The sequence below is a fragment of the Arachis stenosperma genome, chromosome 4, assembly GCF_014773155.1.
Source record: "Arachis stenosperma cultivar V10309 chromosome 4, arast.V10309.gnm1.PFL2, whole genome shotgun sequence".
NCBI lineage: Eukaryota > Viridiplantae > Streptophyta > Magnoliopsida > Fabales > Fabaceae > Arachis > Arachis stenosperma.
The window spans coordinates 241,486-256,997 of NC_080380.1; the positions used below are offsets into that span (position 1 = coordinate 241,486).

Consider the following 15,512-nt stretch of genomic DNA (forward strand, 5'->3'; position numbering starts at 1 on the left):
ATATCTTATTTAGTAAAAGTATAAATTTGTATAGTGTTTCATATCATGTATGCATACGTAATAAAATTATATCCTATATCCTATACCCTATAGTCAAAATTTTCAATTTTGTAGATTTTGATGCCTTCTTTCCTGTTGTTGCTTCCCTTCGCCGTTATCATATATAGTATATGATTTATTTGACAGCTACAAATGATGTGCTATAGCACTTTGATCTGAATTTAGCTAACTCATTTCTCCATCAATAATGAGACATTGTGATTAAGAAGTGATGTTTCCTTCCTTAAATGGTGATAAAGACAGTTCTATAATTCTACACAATTTGGAAGAAATCTAATATGAATTTTGGACTGTCAGGACTCATGAATGAACCTCATCATCAAGATGTAAAAAGCTTATAAATATTTTAATTAATTAGGAAAATATATGTGACTTATCCGATGATCCTCTTATATTTTGAGAATCCTGCTGACGATCGAGTACCTCAAAAATTCATATTTTGATCAAACAAATGCTGAAATTAAAATAAAGGTAGCTGCAGATTTTTCTGGTGACAAAGTAGTGCATGCGTGTTTGGCATCTATTGTAAGGTAATATGCGGGGTTAGTTATTGGTGTTGTCTTATCTTGTTGCCAACTTCACAATCCACATTACATTAATCTTGCAACTTTACTATTTAGAAAATCTACTCCGATCCAACAAAATACACTCGGATTAGAAAAATAGCAGCTCAATTTATTTAATTAAAAATTTTCATTGACGGAACATCTTTTCCTTCACCTTTCCTTTTAACTATTTTATTTGATAAAATGATATGGGAAAAACGGGAAAGGTGTATCTCCCTTGTTTCGTAGTTTGACTTATTATCTATGTCTCTTTTTTTTTTTTCTTTCTTAAGAGGGGAAAAATACATTTAAATTCCTAACGATTTAAAAATACATTTAAGTCACTGATTCTGGACATATTAATCCTGTGTTCACTTGAGTCTGACAAACCCAATGAAAAAATCAAACATGGCTTCTATTGTACTGCCTGGTCGATATACGAATACATACGTAGGAGAATTTTTAAAATATGACAAATTAGACCTAGGGATTGATATGTCTAGATTTTGAGAAAATCAAAGACTTAAATGTATTTTCAAATCGTTAGGGATATAAATGTCTGCGGACCAAAAAGTTCAAAGGATCTATTTCTCCTTTTCTCTTGATTTTATGATTCTAAAAACTGAAAGTGGAATTTTAATTAAGTTAGTTGAACAATTTTATAAAGTGTACAGACAAATGAGTAATGAAGTAACTTCGAATAAAAATATATATATATTTTAATTATAAGCTCTTGTTAAGAGAAAAATTGCACGAAAGAAGAATGCAACATATATATGTTAGGGAAAAGAGAAGAGAATGGCGGATTTTATTAATGATGTGTAATGTGTAATTTGTTTATTATAATGGAAGGCTGAAAAAATGATAATATTATATAATATATAGTAAGAGAGAGTTTGAAGAGGTAGCTATATATATAAAGCTGAGGAAGCTGCATTGTGCGGTGACCCCATTCATCGGAGATTATTGTTAGTTCTTCTTGAATCTGAGAGAGAAGGAAAGAAAGAAAGAAAGAAAGATGTCACAGTCACGGCCAAAAGAAACGGTGTACGTGGAGCAGTGTATGGGCGTTAATGGCCTCGAGAAGATCGTTCTCAGAGAAGTTCGTGGCTTCTCCGCGGAGGTCATCATTCAATTCATTTTCTCACATGCATTGTGTGTGTTTTTCTTAATATAATACGATATGGATCTTGATGATGATGCAGGTATATTTGTACGGAGGTCAGGTTACATCTTGGAAGAATGAACTTGGGGAAGAATTGCTCTTTGTCAGTAGTAAGGTGCGTCATTTCTCTATATTATTTTATTATTATTGCTTGCATTTCCTTTTCTGTGATATTCAACAAATCATTATTATTAGAAATTCAGAATGCATGCTGGATATTTTCGGTGCTTGTATGCAATCTTTCATGCTAGATCTTGCTAGACATGGCTGAGAAAAAGAAAGCAAGTTCTGTTAATAATTCAAGTTGATTTGACTCTCTACTTAAATGCTATCTTTCATTGAGTTCAAATTGTCACTTAAACCCTGCATTATGTTTCTTCTTAACATGAATCGTTGCAGGCTACTTTTACGCCTCCAAAATCTATCCGTGGAGGTATTCCGTTATGCTTTCCTCAAGTACGTGTATCTTCTTCAGCTTCAACATTTCAATTCCTCTTGCTTTTGTTTCGTCAAGTTTATCTTCTCCATATGCAGGTTTCAAATCATGGCCCTCTTGAACTACATGGATTTGCAAGGAACAGATTTTGGACCTTAGATCCTAATCCCCCTCCATTTCCAACAAACAGCACAACCAGAGCTTTTATTGATTTGATTCTTAAGAACTCTGAAGAGGATATAAGGACTTGGCCTCACAGGTATGTGGCTTAACTTTAATAATCACTCCATGTAACTTTCAAAAATGGCCCTTGATATTGTCATACCCTTGTAGTATTTCTTGAACTTCCTTTTTCTTCACTTTCATCTTTTGGTTCAGTAAATTGGATTAAGGGACTATCTTTATAATAATTGCTTGCAGATATGAGTTTCGCCTGAGGGTAGCTTTGGCACCTACGGGAGATTTGATGATGACATCCCGCATTCGAAACACAAATACGGATGGAAAATCCTTTACTTTCACATTTGCCTATCAGACATACCTCTATGTTACTGACATCAGGTTTTACCATGGCATTGGATACTTTTTTGGTTTAATCAAATATTTCCCTCCTAGTTTATGACATCTAGCTGTTGACCCTTCTCAATTCCATTTGTGTTTCTGCAATAGCTGCAGAGTATGCACTCATGTACAAAATCACATCACATATTCTAGTCATTTGAATTGTGCATAATATGGCTCATTGTTTATAGACTTACTGCAGACATGATACTTGTGGGGTGTCTAAGATCAATATTAACATTTTATTTTGAAGCTAAAATGTGCTTGTATATGTTATCTTTTATGAAGCTTTTGGGACTAGTAGTCTTACTTGATGATTGACTACAAATATAAGATGCTTAACCTGTTCTTACTTGATGCTTATTTTTAGTTTTGTAAATTTTTGGCCTTGTCTGATGTGGGAACAGAATTACATTGTTCTCTGGTTTGCACAATTTGCTAGCTAACTGTGGTCATGCTGATGTACAGTGAAGTGCGAATAGAAGGATTAGAAACACTGGATTACCTGGACAACTTGAAGGAAAAAGTGCGATTTACTGAACAAGGGGATGCCATAACATTTGAATCCGAGGTCAGTATCTGTGATCACCAGGGTAGTTCTTGAGTTGTTAATATTTCATCGGTTCAAATATTTAACTGTTGCGTTTTGGTGTATATGATGCTAAAGGTACACAAAGTATACCTAAGTACCCCCACAAAAATTGCCATCATTGACCATGAAAGGAAAAGAACTTTTGTATTGCGGAAAGATGGGCTTCCTGATGCTGGTATGTCTAGCAGTGTTAATATCCTTCCTTATGGGAAGAATGATGAAATTTGACACAAGATGGTAAATGTTTGAAGTAGAAGAGCAATAAATATGGATAGGTTGCTTGCGTGTATACTATTCAATCATTCACTTGATGCATGCATGGTCCCCTAGTCTAAAATAAACAAAATGCTTTAGCAAATCTAATTTCATTGAAGTTGTAATTTGGGATAGATTTTCATGAAGTTACATGCTTGCTTGCTTTGTTTCTATTTTGTACTAAGATAGTGAAAACACATATAAGCAAAGTGGAGTTATTTGAAACTTTGAGATAAGAAGCTGATTCTGTCTTGTGTCTGCAATATGGCATTCAAAAGTTGTTTATCCAGTGGCTGATAGCAATATCATGTCTGGTTGCAGTGGTATGGAATCCATGGGACAAAAAAGCAAAGACCATAGCAGATTTAGGGGATGATGAATATAAAAATATGCTGTGTGTCCAGTCTGCTTGTGTAGAAAAAGCAATTACTCTCAAACCTGGTGAAGAGTGGAAAGGAAGGCAGGAATTATGTGCGGTGCCTTCCAGTTATTGCAGTGGCCAACTTGATCCAAAGAGAGTACTTTTGAGCTATTAGATCAATGGGATTGCCTTCGTCTTTGTACAGGTTTTTCACCAATTTTTTTATGGAATACAAAAGTTTTCAGTTTTGTATTGATTTTATCAGCGTGATATGTGGCATAAAGCTGGAAATTTTATTCCAGATTTTATGTGAAGCTTATCTTTATGGAATCTAATAAGTGGTGTAATTTCTCTCTTGGTTTACATCTATGTAAATCAAACCTGGATACATTCTATCCAAAAACCAAACACCACCAACAACAACAATACACGCACACACACACACATATGAATTTCCCCTGCATTCTCAGAGGTAGTGGTTCATGAATCTTTTCAGTGTGTTGCAATCTGCTTCCTATCACCTAATCCATTTTTTACTGAATTAGGTATGATGCAGTTAGGTGTATTTCCTGAAGGAACTTTTGTTGTGTTAGCGGTGCTGCCAGAAAATTGTTGCTTGGATCTCTTGAGGTTTGAGGGCGGATTCACTACTACCGAAATTGTGTATATGGTTTTAGCCTTGAGTGTCTTCTGCAGCTTGAGCCGGAGATGAACTAAGTTGGTGGAAAGAATTTAGTATACTTGTAGATCTACGCAGCATTTTCCATTGGAAGATTAGAACAACGCACTTGATGCATGTCTTCTTTTCTAAACATCCCTCTCCTTAATAGATAATAATAGATTTATTGCACTATTTCTTCTGCCTCGAATGCAACTAGTTTACTATTTAATCGTGCTTGCTTTCTCTGCCCTACAATTAATTCCTCATGAGGTTCCATGATAAGTGTTTTGTATCAAATAACTAACCAAAGGGCTGCTATATTTTCTGATGCTGCAATCCCAATTCAAGACTTACAGTAACAGCCGCGATTGATGGAAGAGCTATGAGAGTTGACATGGAGATACTGACTTTTTTTTTCCATTCCATTAATCACTTGTTATGTTGGAGAAAGAGAAGCAGAAAACAACAACTTGTTATTTGCTTAATTGCTATGAAAAAAGTGAGATATATTTACAATAATGAGTACATTTTGAGTTACGGCTTACAAGAGACGGTTTTGTGATCCTGTAATTGTAAGATGCAGAACTCAGGAAGAAGAGTCTTATTATGATCAGTTAAAGCATGAAAGATTGTAAAAGAAGAGAAGTGGAGTTGGGTTAATTGTGAAGAAGGTTCAATACGGTTTGAGGACCCTCCAGAAAGGCTGTTGCTGTTGCTTGCGCTTGTGTATACTGACATCACTCTCTGTTCTTCTTAGCATTTCCCACATCACTTGTATGTCCTCATACTCACATGTCTGTACATCATCCTCCAGCTTCAACAGCCCTGCCCCTGCACCACCAAACTTGCTTCATTAATTCAATTTTGATACCATAGAGATTAGAGAGCAAGAGAGAGAGAGAGAGAGAAGAACAAACCGTTTTTGGTGGAGTTGAGGCGTGCATAGAGTGCTCGCCATACCCGCCTCACAGGAAGAATAATCATCTTCCTCCAAATATCCATGCTCTGCTTTCTAGAAAACCACACTCTGACAACTTCATCTCTTCTTTCACACATGAACCACCACCTTAATTAACATCACCGACGCCTTTTATCATATTATTATTATATTGTTGCTATATACATGTATGATGTATGTCATTTCACTCCGATAATACATGTATTCATGGGAATAAATTCTACCACTCAACCATATGTATACTATTCATTCATGCTTTATTCGCATAGTGGAACCCTTTCCCTTTGACCTCTCTTAATCCCCAAATTTATTATTTATTATTATAAAAAATCCATGGCCAAAACTTTGTGGTCCTCCTCCATATCCTTTTCGGATTTTAGCGACTAAATCTTGCTGCCCAAAACTTATCACTTTCGCACTTGTCTCACCACCATAAAAACCTTTTAATCTAAATCTATGTAACCAATGCTTAATTGAGTTTTACAAAACATGAACAAATATTTTATATTAGTAATTAAGGGGGCATGGTGTCGGCCAAACTGCCAAGTGCCAAAGTTAGTTGGCGTGGAAAGCAGACATACAATCTTGAATCATATGATTTGATGTGATTTAAATGTTAAACAGGAATTGGTCCATTCCTCAATGTTCTTCTCTATCTCAAATACACAAACCGCAGATTGTCAAACCCAACGCACCATAAACACTTTCACCTAATCTTGTAACATCATCGCGACGTATATGTTCATTTCTTTATATATTAAATTTGATATTCTTCTTCTTACTTTATTTCATTCTTTAAATATTCTCTGTTGTTATCTTATTCTTTAAATACATATTCTTCTTCTTCTTTTCTTTTTCTATAAAAAAAAATATATTCTTCTTACTAGCTAATCCAAAAATGGATATCTATTTTGAGATATAAATACAAATAGAGCGGAATTTCAATTTCATTTTCTTTCATGAGAATTTGAAATTAGATTTTTTAATGGTGAAAATTCAGGTGAAGTCGACTTACCGAAGAATTATTGGATAAAAATTTAGTCCGATCAGTCAATCATCCAACGGCTCTTCAGTATCAACTTCACTTAAAATCGTCACTTCAATTTTCACCTTCTTTAATTTGTTGGTTAAATTTAGGAATGCTGAATGAATTGGTTTCCACGCGTCAAATTCTGGTTCATTCTTTCCTTGGTGATGACAACTTGACAAGGCACCAAACTAGAGTACACTACTAATCTACTATAGCAAACGATGTATGCAATTTGAAAAGTGCACCAACACAAGAGTCTTTATATAATAACACATACATCATTAAATCGTATTGGATTGGACCTAAACTACGCAATTTTCAGCCAATAATTATGTGGAATAGTGAAGGATTTTTCTAAACATCTTAATTATATTATTGAAGAAAGTATAGGTAACCAGGACTAATACTGAGACGGATTTTTGTCTTATTCGATATCGTTCGGTTCTAAAATAATGCGCATAGAATATAAAAAGAGGTTTATGAGGATTATTTAGAAGGATATATCATATAATAACAATAAGAATATAAGATAAACAAAAAGCGTTAATCTGCACATAGCTAGCCCTTAATTACTTAGCTTGATTACAGAGAGCCACTTGAGTTTTTTAATTGGTCAACTTCCAAATGTGACAAACACATAGATGGTGGTGGTTGGGCAATGGTGGGTGAGTCACTTTGGTCATGCTTTTCCAAGTCTCGAAGTCTCTTTGCACCTAATAAATCCTAACAAAATCGTCGGTTTTGCAGAGTCAATATTCAATAGAATGAATTATAGACCTGTAGAATGTAGATAATAACTTACATACATATACACACGACCGTACGCTTTTTAACTTATAGATGTTGTTGTCTTATGTTCAGTCCAACGTGGGCCACTTACTTATATGTCATCATGCATATCCTTGTTTTATCATCTGTTGTTGAAAAAATTACCCTATTTTTTCATCTGAAGATGAGTTCGACCTTTTGGAAAAAAAAAAAAAAGGTAGATATCTATAATGAATATTCTAACATTTAAGTCAGGAAAAAAGTAGATTAGAATAGTAAAATAATTCAAAATTTTAAAAAGAAGAAAATATTTATATATAAATATTAGGTAAATAATATTAATATCATAACTATTTGTATTATTAAGGCGGTAATAATGGTTATTAATTTGATCAATTACATATTCAAAAATAAGATAAAATAAAATTGAATTATGATTTATAATATACAATAAAAATCAAGCTACAAGTTAACAGAACATGATCGAATTTCAATTTTATACAATATATATAGTAATATGTACGCTTGCTAAACTGATTTTATTTCCAATTTTATTGTAGTGTATTTCTAAACAGTTAAGTAAGAAACTTACCAGGAAAATAACTCTCATTATATAGTTTTTAGAGAAAATTATTATAAAGGACCATTCGCACATATTAATTATTCAAAAGGACTAATTAAACTAAAATTTTTATACAAAACCTAATAAAATTTATTTAAGAATAAGAAATTACAAAAATTATAAAATGACTTATAATATTCTTTAATATTATTATTCTTTTTTATTGTAATTAAGATTTTTTACCACCGTTATATTTAGCACTTCTAATCCAATTTTTACAAAATCTCTCTTTTTGATTATCAAAAGAGTTGTAACAAGGAAATTATGGCTAAGAGTCTGCGTTCACATATATAGCTATAATTGATTTTGGATTAACTAATTCCATCAATCTAAAATATTATTAGTTGAGAAGCTAGTCTATGTAAGTAGTTGTCGTCTTGTCCATGACAAATGAATTTTTTAAATGAAAAACTTATAGAATGTTGCTAACCTTTTATCGAGTTTAATTAGGAGTCAATTTTTTTTAATCTTACTTTTTTAAATTTTAAATTTTAACTTCTAAAATTTAGATCTTAATTTTAAAAAATTTCAAATCTTTTAAAAAATTAGAATTAAAATAATAAATTTAATTATAAAAAAATTATTAATGTTAGATAATAAAATGTTAATTTTCTAGATTTATTCATTATTTATGTATTTGTGAAAGACTTCTCCCAATAAATAAAACTCACAAAAATAACGGTGAGATTACAAATAAGTTGAAAGGTTCATCCAATTCATGATGATAGGATAAAATAAATCGGGTTCATGAATTACAAATATAATAAAAAGATTATAAAATAGTGAAATTATGAATTTAAGAACTTAATTTTAAAAAGGTGAAATATGATAGATGAGAGAAAAATATTATATTAAAAAATAATATTGTCACTTAATAAAAAATAACATGATCTTTCTCTTTAAATAAAACTTATTATGGTCATTATTAATAATTTTAGTATATTTGATCTCTCTTTATAATTAATCTTTACTCATAGTCCTTACTATTAATTCTCCCTAGTTTTTAACATATATACAAAGGATGAGAAAGGAACCGTATATATATATATCGAAATTTTAGGCCAATGTCTCCTTTCTAATAATTAAAGTGCATAATAAACAATTACTATGCATGGATTTGGTGTGCGTGGGTTCACATACATAATCATTGAGATGAAGAAGATTCATAGGAATGTCAGAGCACTATGGAAGATTGGCATAAGCCCCTCACCTTCCATCATTAAGCACTCTAACAAGTAGTAGGTGTTCTAAGCTAAGAAACTTGGAATAATCTCGCTTATTATTATTTTTTTTCCCTTCAATATATATATATATATATATATATATATATATATATATATATCTCGCTTATTAATTTACCAATTGTACAAATATACATAAAGGTTTGAATTGTCAACTTAATTATTGTTTTCTTTTCCGAAATATTTTTCTAAAGAAAATGAATTATTGGCCACTTTTTGGGCAATAACTTTTCCTTCACTGTTAAGATATAAATCGTTGGTACATCAGTACATGAATTGATATATATAACAACAAAGAAGCAAAAAGATGACGACACTAACACATCATAGCAAACATTAAATTCTTCTTCAACAATCAACTTGGTTGATCGAGTGATCAGTTCACTCATCTGCTTAATCAAGTGTCACAAGAGTTCAAATTCCACCTTATACACACAATAAATTTAAATAAAATTCAGATCCAAGTAAATAATCTCAGCAATTCATGATAGAAGATCAATGACACTTGACCGTCTTGCTTTAGCAATTTGAGAAGAAACCAAGATGAAGGCGTCGAGTCGAGGCTATCAGTCTCACAAACAATCAAAGGATAAGAACTTTGGATTAGTGCTTTTCCGTGCTTTGTTTAGAACTATTTAAAGTAATTAGACCAAGAAAAGCAAGAACTAATGTAAAAGTAAGACGAACTATATAGATTCTTATCTTTTCTTTTGTTGTTAGGTTCAACAATACATCATCAAGTATCCGGGATCTTCACATTGTTGATGATAGTAAGAGTGTATATATATGTGAACTTATTATATGAAAGAATCCAGAAATTAATTCCTTAAGAGATATATAACGCATCCAATGCAAAAATCATAGATGTAGATTCCAAGGATAGAATTATCGGTGGTTAATATATATATATATATATATATATATATATACACACGGATATAGCAATATATATAAATATATATAGCAATAAGCTTAGAAGCATCAAATGAAATTCAAACCATCTAGATCAGATCTGTGTGACGATATGACCAAATATAAGTCATCAATGGCCATTATTAATTTAATTACATTAATTACATGTGTTGCGTTTCATTGACGTGTGAAGCACCATAAACTAAGTTACTTCAACTACTAAAGAATTTGAGTTGGTGGCCATCAATAGCTAACTTCATCATCCTACTCCTTCTTCAATTATCTCACTTGCATCACACTTTAAATTTTGACTAAGTTTGTTTTATTCCATAATAAGCAAAAGCAGGGATGCAATTATCTCTTCTTTTCCTTCTTTTTTTTTGGAACTTACAGTTATCTCATTTGATTGTTACTGCTTCAACAGAGTCAAATCGAAAGAATTGAAGATGGCTAAATAGGCTCCAACACGAAAGAGAAACAAGTTACAGTCCAGTAAAGGCCTGGTAATGAAATGATTCATGAGAAGCTTAGTGGGTAAGAGTGATTTGTGGGCCTGTTCAAGGTCGAATGGGCTGAAGTTCGTAAAGCCTTATTTGTTTTTGGGGCAATACCTTCAAAACCATGTTAAATGATTGCTGATATCGTCATAGTGAGGTAGCTTCCACATGGCCAATAATGTTGGGGTGCGGTAGGTTCATATGCCAAAAACAATTTTTTGAAAAAAAAAAATAAAGAAATAAAAAATGATGGGTGCGGTAGGTGAATGGGAGTTGACAGTTGACAATCTAAATTGGGAGAAGTTGGGACTCCAATCCATTTTATGGTCATCCTAGCAAATCATGTTGTATGAGAAGAGAAAATGTGGTATCCTTTATCCTTTTATTGATTCTTAAATTTGGTCGAAAAAAGAAATAAATGATGCTCGTTCAATTAAAAAGGCAGCACAGACCAAAATGAGGCATTAATTCAAGACTCGAGTGTAAGAGAAAACACTGATTTCATTAAAAATGAAAACAATTGTAGTAATAAAATAATAAGAAAAGATATGAAGAGGAGTGTAGGGCAAAGAGAAAAGGACTAATCTCACCAACCCCTCCGTTTACTTGCAACCAAACGGTAGGAATTATTTGTCGTTTCAATTTTATTTTGTTTTCCTTCTCCATTTTATCCCTTCACCAACCCCCGCCCTTTAACCAATCCATCATCATCATTTTTAATTAATCACTGTCATGTTTGGTGCATCTTATTACAAATAAATACACTCATCACCCTCCCCATTCTGCTCAGCAGAGATCAGAACCATTCCTATATTTCTCTGCCTTTAATATTATGGCTATTGGCAAAGAAACGATGCAACAACAACACAAGAAGGAGGAGGAGGAATTCATCTTCAAGTCCAGGCTCCCAGACATCTACATCCCCAACCACCTTCCCCTCCATTCCTACATCTTCCAGAACCTTCCGGAGTTCGCCACGCGTCCCTGCCTCATCAACGCCCCAACCGGACAAGTTTTCACCTACTCCGACGTCGACCTCAAGGCCAGAAGAGTGGCCTCAGGCCTCCACAAACACGGAATCCGCCAAGGTGACGTCATCATGATCCTGCTCCCAAACTGCCCTCAATTCGTCTTCTCCTTCCTAGGCGCATCGTTCCGCGGCGCCATCGCCACCGCCGCCAACCCGTTCTTCACGGCCGCCGAGATAGCCAAGCAGGCCAAGGCCTCCAACGCCAGGCTGCTGGTAACGCAGTCCAGTTACTACGACAAGGTGAAGGACCTCCACGGCCACCTCAGCCTGGTGTTCGTGGACACTCCCCCGGAGGGGCACCTGCATTTCTCGGAGCTGGAAGAGGCCGACGAGGAAGACATCCCGGAGGTGAAGATCAGCCCGGAGGACGTGGTGGCGCTGCCGTACTCGTCGGGAACAACGGGACTGCCGAAAGGTGTGATGCTGAGTCACAGGGGGTTGGTGACGAGCGTGGGGCAGCAAGTGGACGGAGAGAACCCAAACCTTTACTATCACAGCGAGGATGTGATCATGTGCGTGCTCCCCATGTTCCACATATACTCCCTCAACTCCGTCCTGCTCTGCGGCCTCAGGGCCAAGGCTGCCATCGTCTTGATGCCCAAATTCGAGATCACTGCCTTCCTCGCCTTGGTGCAGAAGCATCGGGTCACCATATGCCCCGTCGTGCCTCCCATCATTCTCGCCATTGCAAAGTGCCCGGATCTCCACAACTACGACCTTTCTTCCATCCGAGTCCTTAAATCCGGCGGCGCTCCCCTCGCCAAGGACCTTGAAGACACCGTCCGCCTCAAATTCCCCAACGCCAAGCTTGGGCAGGTATTCTTTTTATTTTCATTAAAAATATATTTGTTTGTTATTATGGAATTCTTAATCTCTATATATTATTATTCAGATCTGACCCTCAACAAATATATTTGGGAAGGGATATTCCTTTCATAACTCGTAATCATTTTTCTATTTTGCTGGACCCGGACACACAAATCTTATGAAAACAAATATATAAAATAATTAATTCATTTTAGTTCAAAACGAAAAAAAGTCATTAAATTTGCCATAAATAAATATGAATGGTACTAATTTATTTGTGGCTAGGAAAAATCAAACATATATTCTGTCTTCTTTCGGAAACAATGGTTCAGGTTGGGTGTTGTCTGTTTTACTTTCACTGCATCTCCATTTAGCTAAAACGTACGGTTGACATGTGGCACGTAATTTAAAGCATTAAAAAACATGTTTCTTACTTTGAATTTCAAATTTCAATTTCTTAGTACAAGAGCTTAAAGCGATACAAATGAATGCAACAGGGATATGGGATGACAGAGGCTGGTCCAGTGTTAACAATGTGCTTAACATTCGCGAAAGAAGCCATAGACGGAAAACCAGGTGCATGTGGCACCGTCGTCAGAAACGCTGAGTTGAAGATTGTTGATCCTGAAACCGAAAAATCTCTCCCGAGAAATCAACCGGGTGAAATTTGTATTAGGGGCCACCAGATCATGAAAGGTACTTGCTACCTAATTGATGCTTTTCTATATACCACACTTTTTTCGTGGTATCACTTGCCAATACATTTATACTGATTTGTTTTTTTTTGGAATAATGAAAACAATAAAATATGCAATACGTGGTGGTTGGTGGGTTGACATTTGAGTGATTTGAATGGTGTATGTGTAGGTTATCTAAACGATCCAGAGGCAACAGAGAGAACAATTGACAAGGAAGGGTGGTTGCACACGGGTGACATCGGTTACATCGACGACGATGATGAGCTTTTCATCGTTGATAGGCTCAAAGAATTGATCAAATACAAAGGTTTCCAAGTTGCTCCTGCTGAACTGGAAGCCCTCCTTCTCTCCCATCCTAAAATTTCTGATGTTGCTGTTGTCCCGTAAGTACTCAGTCATGTTTGTATTTTTTCAACTTTGAATTTTCATTTTCAATAACATAATATATGTTGCGTGCATTGCAGGATGAAAGATGAAGCGGCCGGTGAGGTGCCAGTTGCATTTGTCGTGAGAGCAAATGGTCACAGTGACACAACTGAGGATGAGATTAAGCAATTCGTTTCCAAACAGGTCAATATCTATCTATCAATCATTTTCATTTACATTTAGGACACATGGAAATTGTTAGAGCACCGACCCTTGATAAAATTAGATGTAAAGCATATATTTATTCGTGTGTCTAACAACTTCATTGGTGGCAGGTGGTGTTTTACAAGAGAATTAACCGAGTATTCTTCGTTGATGCCATTCCCAAGTCACCCTCCGGCAAAATATTACGAAAGGATCTAAGGGCAAGGCTCGCACTACCTCTTCCAAATTGAATTCGTTAATATTACCATTTCCATAATACAATAAATATTACAAAAATTTGTATTATATTCCATATTTACATACCATGGCTCCCCGCTTAAGCTTCAATTATCTTCTAACTGAAGAAAACAGCACACAACAGGCTTCAGCCTTTAGACCAAACATTAGGATACGTGTGGTATCATATCAGCCATGTATAACTAATTAATGTGAGGTGAGACGTGTTCTTTTTATGTCCAATACTTTTTAGAACAATCAAGCGCAATGTTTTTATTCAATCAAAGGCTTTCTCTTCCCCCTTTTTTTTTTTAAAAAAAATATAAACCTGGCTTTACATATTATATCTTTATGGTATCAACTATGATAGCTTTAAAAAAAAACAAACACACGAAACAAAAAACAAAACTAAGAGTTGCTGAACATTTTGTTTCTACTGAGTACTGATGATATCTTCAGAAAAATAACCCGTCAAGAACTTCGTTTAACAATTGCATACATTCCGACCAAAAAACAGATGTATGTAAAGCCTATATTTAGTTAAGCTGATTGCGAAAACTTCCTTCTATGTTCAATTGGATCTTGTCATTAGGGGAATCCAGTGGACACTTGTTATTTGAAATTTTGTCAACGCTCATCACCTATAAGATTTCAACAGTGAGCCAAACGAATCGTAGAAGGACAAAGGCCAACAAGCCTGTGTAAAATAAAAACGTCAAGATCTGGAAAAAAGTCTTGACCAAAAACACTAAAATAAAGATGTATACTGGAAAGTTGTAAAAAACGAATGTCAAGATAAGACACTAAAAATAAGACACAAACAGAGATACAAAATTTTATGTTTTTGTATTTTATTTGGTAATAAACTAGAACAAATTATTAAAATCTAATTTATTCTCATTTTTTCATTTAAAAAATTTGAGATAAAAAATATAATGAAAAAAATATAATTATAAAAAATTAACAAGAATAATGAAAGAAAAAATAAAAAATAAGTTGTATCCTTTGTTAAAATCTCAATGTTCTTCCTAGATGAATACAAAATACACTAATTCAATATTTTTGAACACAATGTCTATGTGTCAAATATGATTTTGTGTCTCTGTATCTTTATAAACAAACGCATCCTAACCATCCAAAACTAAAAACAAAAAGCAATTCAAGTATTCAACACCAAGTCTTGGACTGTGGTATGAGGAATGAGGAATGTTTTTACTTTGTGTTGAGTAGCAAATAGACTGCCTCTAATAACCAGACTGTTGGAGCGTTTCTGGCAAATTTAGGTGCAGAATGTTGGGTGTATGTCTATGGCTAAAGTGTTGAGCGCATTTTAACTCATATACCTTCACACTTTTCTTTCAGCTTTGAGAAGTAAGGTGTGACGCTTAAGTCACCTTTTGCTATCTCAAAAAGGGCACACGTCTCTGGTAATTGATAGAATCAAGTATCTATGCTCTAAAGTCTATTTCATTTCATTACTCATTGAAAATTTGGTGTAACAAAGGG

General features: G+C 34.3%; 3 protein-coding genes across 4 annotated transcripts; 2 read left to right on the forward strand and 1 right to left on the reverse strand.

Annotated features, from left to right (window-relative positions):
* The first annotated feature begins 444 nt into the window (after nt 1-444).
* Nucleotides 445-5,101, forward strand: LOC130976670 (putative glucose-6-phosphate 1-epimerase). 2 transcript variants are annotated; one of them, XM_057901582.1, is made up of 10 exons: nt 445-590; nt 1,491-1,728; nt 1,811-1,885; nt 2,170-2,226; nt 2,305-2,465; nt 2,627-2,767; nt 3,236-3,338; nt 3,435-3,534; nt 3,936-4,180; nt 4,521-5,101. In XM_057901582.1, exons 2-9 carry the CDS (start codon nt 1,624-1,626, stop codon nt 4,148-4,150), a joined length of 957 nt encoding a protein of 318 aa, XP_057757565.1. In that variant the 5' UTR covers nt 445-590; nt 1,491-1,623; the 3' UTR covers nt 4,151-4,180; nt 4,521-5,101. The 2 variants fall into 2 exon arrangements, 1 of the variants encoding a protein (XP_057757565.1); XR_009084728.1 differs by lacking the exons at nt 445-590; nt 3,435-3,534 and having other exon boundaries at nt 895-1,728.
* LOC130976671 (uncharacterized) lies at nt 5,091-5,793 on the reverse strand. Its single transcript, XM_057901583.1, has 2 exons — nt 5,554-5,793; nt 5,091-5,467 (listed from the first exon to the last, which is right to left on the reverse strand). Exons 1-2 carry the CDS (start codon nt 5,690-5,692, stop codon nt 5,310-5,312), a joined length of 297 nt encoding a protein of 98 aa, XP_057757566.1. The 5' UTR covers nt 5,693-5,793; the 3' UTR covers nt 5,091-5,309.
* A 5,624-nt stretch (nt 5,794-11,417) lies between these two features.
* Nucleotides 11,418-14,249, forward strand: LOC130974151 (4-coumarate--CoA ligase 1-like). The gene is made up of 5 exons (XM_057898904.1): nt 11,418-12,510; nt 12,999-13,197; nt 13,369-13,582; nt 13,664-13,769; nt 13,901-14,249. Exons 1-5 carry the CDS (start codon nt 11,497-11,499, stop codon nt 14,018-14,020), a joined length of 1,653 nt encoding a protein of 550 aa, XP_057754887.1. The 5' UTR covers nt 11,418-11,496; the 3' UTR covers nt 14,021-14,249.
* Nucleotides 14,250-15,512: the final 1,263 nt, after the last annotated feature.